General features: G+C 50.7%; 1 protein-coding gene across 2 annotated transcripts in view; it reads left to right on the top strand.

The window, feature by feature from the left end:
• SLC44A2 (solute carrier family 44 member 2) overlaps positions 1-2,775 on the top strand; it is a 45,048-nt gene extending 42,273 nt beyond the window's left edge. Inside the window, exons 21-22 of one of the 2 annotated variants that reach the window (XM_012810199.2) lie at positions 576-660; positions 1,475-2,775. In XM_012810199.2, coding sequence (XP_012665653.2) covers positions 576-660; positions 1,475-1,581 — 192 coding nt within the window. In that variant the 3' untranslated portion in view covers positions 1,582-2,775. Of the gene's footprint in view, positions 1-575; positions 661-1,092 lie in introns of both variants that reach the window. The other variant, XM_023518011.1, reaches the window with a different exon arrangement.
• The last annotated feature ends 5,511 nt before the right edge of the window (positions 2,776-8,286 follow it).

The following is an 8,286-nucleotide window of genomic DNA, read 5'->3' as shown; positions in this document are numbered from 1 at the left end:
GGCGCCGAGCCAGTGGCCTAGATTTTTATATTAGTTCCTTAGTTCTTGTATTTACTACTTCTAAGATGAGTGACTTTGGGCAAGCTATTTAATCTAATAGCCAACAAATGTTTATCAAGCAGCTGCCAAAGCCCTAAGAATCTCCAAATTGCTAGGGATAGAGCAATAACTTGGACAGATGCTGTCTAGAGGGGATGTGAGCACTGAGTCTATAAAGCCCTAAATATATACGAAGTTGCTGCTAGATGAAGACCTTGGGAGAGGTGTGTCCTTGCTAGGAGGACACAAAATAGGGTCTAGGTGTCACAGGTGGCTTCCTGGAGGAGGTGGGATCTGAGGACTTGCTATTTGAGCTAACAGCAGATGAAGGGTTTCTTGTCCCCTGTCCAAGAAAGCAGGGAGTGCTGTGTGGATGGTGGGGCCTTACCAGCAGGTTGGAGGAGTTAGGATATGGTTATTCCAAAGCAGGCTTCTCAGCAGGGAAGGGACATGATCCCAAGTGTGAAAGGGACTTAGCGGGTAGAGGCTGGTCTTGGCAGGAATAAGGCAAGAACAGCTCATTTCCTGTCATCCAGACAGTGATCATCGGCTCCTATATGATTGCCCATGGCTTCTTCAGTGTCTATGGCATGTGCGTGGACACCCTGTTCCTCTGCTTCTGTGAGTGAACCCTCACCCCAACCCTTGCAAGGCCCTGAGTCCCTTCTTCCCACTGGGCATACCATCTTGCCTCACTGGGGCCATGTGGTCACCTGCCCAGTGTCCCCAGCTTCTCTGGGGACTATCCCTTGTCCTGGGGCCCCAGCATGCCTTCTTGGCTTCTCCCCTACACTTGGAGCAGCTCCTTCTTCCCAGGCTGCATCTGGAACACTCTGCCAGTGGGCCCTTGGCTTTGGAGTTTTTAGCTTTTGTTGGGGAAAATCTGTGGCTGCCACTAACTCTGGTCTCTCCATCTGTTTCTTTGTTTTATTTCTTCTCATCTCTTCCTCTCCTCCATGCCTGCTGGCTTCCCTGTTCCTCCCCTGCCTCCTCCTTCCCCTCCTTTCCTCATCACCCCTATTTTCCCCCTGCCGGTTCCTGGGGGGAGCCCAGGTGAGGACCTGGAAAGGAATGACGGCTCTCAGGAGCGACCCTACTTCATGTCGCCCGAGCTGAGAGACATCCTATTGAAGGGGAGTGCGGAGGAGGGGAAGCGGGAGGAAGTTGAGGAGTAGAGAGTGATGGGGGCTGGCTTGGGGCCAGGTTTCCTCCCTGTAGACTGGGGATGCATGCAGGGGGCGCCTTCTTGCCTGGGAGTGTGGGGCTCATGTGTGTCATTTGGAGCCCACTGCAGTCTGGCCCTCTCTGGTCCTAGTGTGTCTTGCTTCCTAACCCTCTGAGGCTTCTCTCTGGCCCTCGTTCCCCCATCCCACCCCTGGAGGCTTCTGCCCATGGACTCTGCTCATGCCTACCACTCTGGGACCTCTCTCCGCAGTGGAGGATCTGGAGAGGAATGACGGCTCGGCCGAGAGGCCTTACTACATGTCTTCCACTCTCAAGAAGCTCTTGAACAAGACCAACAAGAAGCTTGCGGAATCCTAACAGCCCCCACCATCCTCCACCTCTAGGGGATCCTCACACCAGGTGCTCTGCAGCTGGGTCAATTCTCCCAGCTCCTGGGGTTTACCTGAAGTCCTGTCACTGCCGCTCTGCCCCCTTCCTCATTAACTAGTTTCTAGGGACCTGGAAAATTGGGAGCATCTCCTCCCTGTGCCAAAGGGCACTTGGAGTTTTCATAGTGCCCCCCTAAGACTGCAGAGTGAGTCTAGTCTCTCTAGCCCTCACTGGCCTGAATGGAGAAATCCAGTGGGATCTCTTGATGTCTGGGAAGCAATGTGGCCTGACCTCTGCAAGCTCCTTTATGCTTCCTGTCCCTCTCTTCATGGCAATGGGACAGACTACAGGAAGGACAGCATTTGTGTCTGAGTGAACTCTGGCTCTAAACTCTTCCATTTACTGCTGCCCGCCCCTGCCAGGACTGAACCCCTTCTCCATGGCTGAACAGTTAACTCAAGGGCCGCCAGAAGCATTTCTTATTATTTTTTTAACCTGGGCGTGCACTAAAGGGTCTATTAGCTTTTTTTCCATCTGTCTCAACAGCTGAGATGGGGTCACCAAGGAGTGCCTTCCTTTGCCCACTCCCTGCCAGGCGTGGCTGGGGTGAAATCTTATGTGCCCAGGTGGGGGTATCTTCTGGTTGGGGGCAGGGTGTTGACGGGAGGAGAGGGAGGGAAGGAGACTGTTAGAGGACTGCAGGGGAGCACGCCTGGGTGGCCAGGGTGGAGGAGACAACTAATAGCTGCTTAATGGAAACCTCCTGGCTGCGTGGCTAGGTTGGGCTGGATTTCCCCACTTCCTCTACCAGTTAGGACATAGCTCTCTTTGTAAGAGAGGAAAGAAACCCAAGGGATGATTTCAGGAGGAAAGCTGGGGGGCTGGATGCCCCAGGCAAACCAGGCTCCTCTACCCACATACCTCACCTTGAGGACCCTTTTGCCAAACTTGTGAACTCTGGGAACCTGGTTTCCTGGTTCCCCCTTTGCCATATTCCAAACGCCCTGCCCCTTCCCCCACCATCATGTCTCTGCTCATCAGCACTGTCCCAGGATCCTGGAGAGGAAGTATCCCCAGCCTAGGGTCTCCTGTGTCCTGTGCCTGCCCTGCCTGCCATCCTGTCTGCACACCCCTGCGTGTAACTGCATTCCAACCACGAATAAAGTGCCTATTGTACAGGTCCATGTCTGGCGTGTTTGTAGCAGGGAGTGAGCAGCTGAGGGGGAACCCCAGCTTCCGGTGCCCTGAGAGTGAGCTGGAGTGGATTTTCCCCAAAGGAAGAAGACAGCAGGGAAATACTCCTACCCATCCCCAACCCGTCTGGGGGCTGCAGTTTCCATCTAAATTCCAGCATTCGGGCATCTCATGTTTCTCCTGAAGATTTCTGATGAACAAATACTCCTGATTAGACTCCGATGCCTGGAATCCAGAAGGCAGATGGTCCATGGACATATGCCCCCAGACCTGCACTCCTCCCAGAGCCTGGGCATCTGAGGCCCTGTCTCTTCAGGGCTGGCCCAAGGCCTGGCAGCTCGCTGCTGCCCCCTAGTGCCAACTGTCTAACTGCCTTTCCTGGCTCACCCAACCCCTCTTGGAATATTTTCTTAAATTAAAGCCATCATTTTGGGCTGAGTGTAGTGGTGGTTGACCCCTGTAATCCTAGCACTCTGGGAAGCCAAGGGAGGTTGATTGCCTGAGCTCAGGAATTCTAGACCACCCTGAGCAAAAGTGAGACCCCATCTCTAAAAAAAACTCCAAAAAACCCAGGTGTTATGGTGCCTACAGTCCCAGCTATTTGGGATGCGAAGGCAAGAGAATCACTTGAGCCCAAGAGTTTGAAGTTGCTGCAAGCTTATGATGCCACCGTATTCAACCCCAGGGTGACAGGTTTTGAGACTCTACCTCAAAAATAAATAAATAAATAAGAGGACTGGGCACAGTGGCTCACGCCTGTAATCCTAGCACTCTGGGAGGCTGATGCAGGTGGATTGCCGGAGCTCACAGGTTTGAGACCAGCCTAAGCCAGAATGAGACCTCGTTTCTAAAAACAGCTGGGTGCTCTGGCAGGTGCCTGTAGTCCCAGCTACATGGGAGGCTGAAGCAAGAAAATTGCTTAAGCCCAGGAATTTGAGGTTGCTGTGAGCTATGATGCCACTGGGCTCTACCAAGGGTGACAAACTGAGACTCTGTTTAAAAAAAAAAAAAAAAAAAAACAGGGAAAGTGCCAGTGCACTCTACCCTGGGTGACAGAGAGACCACATGTCAAAAAGTAAAGTCACCACTTCTCGAGTACTTTCTCTTTGCTGTGAAGAATACCCCACTTTGGCTTGGCGCCCATGCACAGTGGTTACAGAGCCAGCCACATACATTGAGGCTGGCAGGTTCAAACCTGGCCTGGGCCAGCTAAACAATGACATCTGCAACAAAAAATAGCCAGGCGTTGTGGCAGGTAGTCTCAGCTACTTGGGAGGCTGAGACAAGAGAATTGCTTAAGCCCACGAGTTTGAGGTTGTTGTGAGCTGTGATGCCACGGTCTTCTACCAAGGGTGACATAGTGAGACTCTTGTCTCAAAAAAAAAAAAAGAAAAAGAAAAAGGAACAAGACAGGTAGGACACAGAAAGTGTAGGGAGGAGTGAGGGAAGGCCCAAAATGCCTGTAGCAGATGACAAGAAGCATGAAGGAAGGCAGGATGACTTCAGGTTGGAGGGTGCTGGCAGGAGAGAGGTAGAATAAAAGATGGGATACTCTACTGGGCTCCCTATCTGGATTAGAGGTTGGCTGGATTAGCAAAGAGACCCAAATCTGGATGTGAGGAAGAGCCTCTGGGAGAGGAGATAGTGGCCTGGACTGGGACAGTGACCTTGGGTCCCTCTCCCTGAAATTCCAAACCTGGAGGTACCTTGCTGCTGTGTATCAGGCATTTCAAAAGCAGAGCAGTCAGCTCTGGTCCCATCCCAGCCTAACCCTCCCTGCCATAGAGGGTGGTAGCTATATCTTCCCAAGTGCCCCACAGACTCCTCTCTTTCTCTGACCCCATAGCCAATGGCCTGCAAGTCCCATCAACTCGACCTTCAAAATGACATTTCAGCTCTGCTGGACCTCTCTTTCTCCACTTGGAGAATTACACTAATAATCACTTCTGGCTTTCCCCAGCCTCACTGGTTGCCAGATTGCCTGGAAATACCAATGGTTCCTACCCTTCCTTTGTTCAAATGAAACCTTCTCCAGCTTCCAGAGCAAAAGCCCTTGTCCACACACAGGCCTAGGATGCCCTACAGAACTCACCAGGCCTTTCCTGGAGGCCTCTTTCCCCTCTTCCCCCTCTCTGCCCTGCTCTCCAAGCCTCAGTACTTTGCTCTTGGCTGAGCCCTTTTCCTGAAATGCTGTTCGCTCTGTCCCTTAAAGGACTCACCTGTGCATCACCCTACTTAAAACTAGCACCTGCCCCCAGCCCTGCACTCCTGGCTTTACTTTTGTCCCTTGCACTTGCCACTTATCTAACAGATGAGACTTTGATTTGGGGGCCCTGGGGGAGCTCCATCAGGGCTGAGCCATCTAATAGTCTTTGAAGCCAGCTCCTCATGTTGCTCTCCCATCACCACCATCCTCGGGTAGACTGAGTTATCAGAAGACTCTACTCTAGCCCATTTCTGCCCAGGCTGGCCAGCGCTCATTTCTGTGGTTTGCAATTGACTCTGAGTGGTGCAGATCCAGAAGGAGTGGAAAGATGAGGTTGGGCCAGGAGGCGGGGGAACCCAGCAGAGCCAGAGAGGAGGCCTGCAGGCACAGGTGAGTGAGGCAGTGACAAGCCCACAAAATCTCAAAGTAGTCCAAGCAAGTGATAGACACAAAGAGACCATGCCAGATGCTTCTGTTTCTATAATGTTTTACAACAGGTCATACATTCATCCAGGTGATGTAAGGAGAGGGCTGGGGACTGGCTATGAAGGGCAGCAGGGAGCTTCCCAGAGTGGTAAGAATATCCTTTATCTTGACTGGGGTGATGGTACATGATGTAGAAATTCCAAGGCCGGACAAAGTGGCTCATGCCTGTAATACTAGCACTTGGGAGGCAGAGGTGGGTAGATTGCCTGAGCTCACAAGTTCAAGACCAGCCTGAGCAAGAGCAAGACCCCATCTCTATTTCTTTCCTTTTTCTTTTTTTTTTTTTGAGACAGAGCCTCAAGCTGTCACTCTGGGTAGAGTGCTGTAGCATCACAGCTCACAGCAACCTCCAATTCCTGGGCTCAAGTGATTCTCCTGCCTCTGTCTCCCAAGTAGCTGGGACTACAGACACTCGCCACAATGCCCAGCTATTTCTGGTTGCAGCCATCACTGTTGTTTGGCATGCCCAGGCTGGATTGGAACCCACCAGCTCAGATGTATGTGGCTGGCACCTTAGCTGCTTGAGCTATAGGCACCAAACCAAGACCCCATTTCTAAAAAATAGCCAGGCGCTGTGGCAGGGCCTGTAGTCTCAGCTACTTGGGAGGCTGAGGCAAGAGGATAGATTGAACCGAAGAGTATGAGGTTGCTGTGAGCTAAGAAACCACAGCACTTTACCAAAGACAACCAAGTGAGGCTCTGTCTCAAAAAAAAAAAAAAAAAAAGAATTTCTTTCTTTCCCCTTCTCCTCTCAGATTCAAGCCATACTCTTGCCTCAGCCTCCCAAGTAGCTAGGACTACAGGCACCTGCCATGATGTCCAGCGAGTTTTTTCCTTTTTTTTTTGAGACAGAGTCTCAAGCTGTCACCCTGGGTAGAAGGCCAGGGTGTCAAAGGTCACAGCACCCTCTAACTCTTAGGTTCAAGCTATCCTCTTGCCTCAGTTTTTCTATTTTTAGTTGAGACAGGGTCTATCTCTTACTCAGGCTGGTGTTGAACTCCTGAGCTTAGACAATCCACCTGGTTGGCTTCCCAGAGTACTAGGATTATAGATGTGAGCCAACATGCCCTGTCCTCTTTTTCTTTTTCTTTTTTTTTGATACAGAGTCTTACTATGTCACCCTTGGTAGAGTGCTGTGGCATCACAGCTCACAGCAACCTCTAAATCTTGGGCTTAAGTGGTTCTCTTGCCTCAACCTCCCAAGTAGCTGGGACTACATGTGCCTGCCACAGTGCCCAGCTATTTTTTTTTTATTGCAGTTGTCGTTGTTTAGCTGACCCAGGCTGGGTTCAAACCTGCCAGCCTCGGTGCATGTGGCTGACACCATAACCACTATGCAACAGGTGCTGAGCCCCTGCCCTCTTCTTTCATTTTAACTTCAAAGACAGGGTTGGTCTTGCTTTATTGCTCAGGCTTGGAGTGTAGTAGCTCACTGAACCCTCAAACTCCTGCCCTCCAGTGATCTTCCTGGCTCAGCCTCCCAAGTAGCTGGGACTACAGGCGCCCACAACCACACCTGGATAATCTTTAATATTTATTTATTTATTTATTTGCAGTTTTGGGATGGGGCTGGGTTTGAACCCACCACCTCCAGCATATGGGGCCAGTGCCCTACTCCTTTAAGCCACAGGCACCACTCAATCTTTAATTTTTTGTAGGGTCTCACTTTGGCATTTGGGCTGGTCTCAACTCCTGATCTCAAGCTATTCTCCCACCTCAGCCTCCCAATGTGCTGGAATTATAGGCAGAAATTACATTTAATTTTTTTTTGTAGTTTTTGGCTGGGGCTGGGTTTGAACCCGCCACCTCAAGCATATAGGGCGGGCGCCCTACTCCTTGAGCCACAGGCGCCACCCTACATTTAATTTTTGTCTTTTTTTTGGAGACAGAGTCTCACTATGTTGCCCTCAGTAGAGTGTGTGGTGTCACAGCTCACAGCAACCTCTAAATCTTGGGCTTAAGCAATTCTCTTGCCTCAGCCTCTCAAGTAGCTGGGACTACAGGTGCCTGCCACAATGCCCGGCTATTTTTGTTGTTGTTGTTGTTTCAGTTGTTTAGCTGGCCCAGCTGGGTTCAAACCCACCACCCTCAGTGTATGTGGCTGGCTCTGTAACCACTGCGCTATGAGAACCAATTCTACTTTTTGTCTTTTGAAAGATGAATTAAGGAAAAAGGGGAGGTCTCTTTTGGCTCAGCTATCTGTGATCCTGGACTGACTTAGGCACAGTGGGACAGTGGGTGTGGATGTGGTCAATGACTAATATGACTAATTCACTCCACTTTGATCACTCTAAACCAGACACTGTTTATGTAATGAATACACAGGTGTGAACAAGAACCATATTCCGTTTTCAGAGTTGACCCTCTAGCTAGGGAGAGAAGAATAAACAAGTAGGCCAGGCATGGTTGTTCGCGCCTGTAATCCCAGAACTCTGGTAGAAACAGAAAAACTACCTGGGCATCATGGCAGGTGCCTGTAGTCCCAGCTAATTGGGAGACTGAGGCAAGAGGATTGCTTGAGTCCAGGAGTTTGAGGTTGCTGTGAGCTATAATGATGCCATGACACTCTACCGAGGGCAATAAAGTAAGACACCATCTCAAAAAAAAAATAGTAGGCTTGGCACCTGTTGCTCAATGGTTAGGGCATCAGCCACAAACACCACCAAGTTGGTGGGTTCAAACTGGGCCTGAGCTTGCTAAACAACAACGACAACTATTACAAAAAAATAGCCAGGCTTGGCAGCCCCTGTGGCTCAAAAGGGTAGGGCGCTGGTCCCATATGCTGGAGGTGGCGGGTTCAAACCCAG

The sequence above is a fragment of the Otolemur garnettii genome, unplaced genomic scaffold, assembly GCF_000181295.1.
Source record: "Otolemur garnettii isolate 467f Iridium unplaced genomic scaffold, OtoGar3 scaffold00127, whole genome shotgun sequence".
Lineage (NCBI taxonomy): Eukaryota > Metazoa > Chordata > Mammalia > Primates > Galagidae > Otolemur > Otolemur garnettii.
This window is presented reverse-complemented; position numbering and strand designations above follow the sequence as displayed.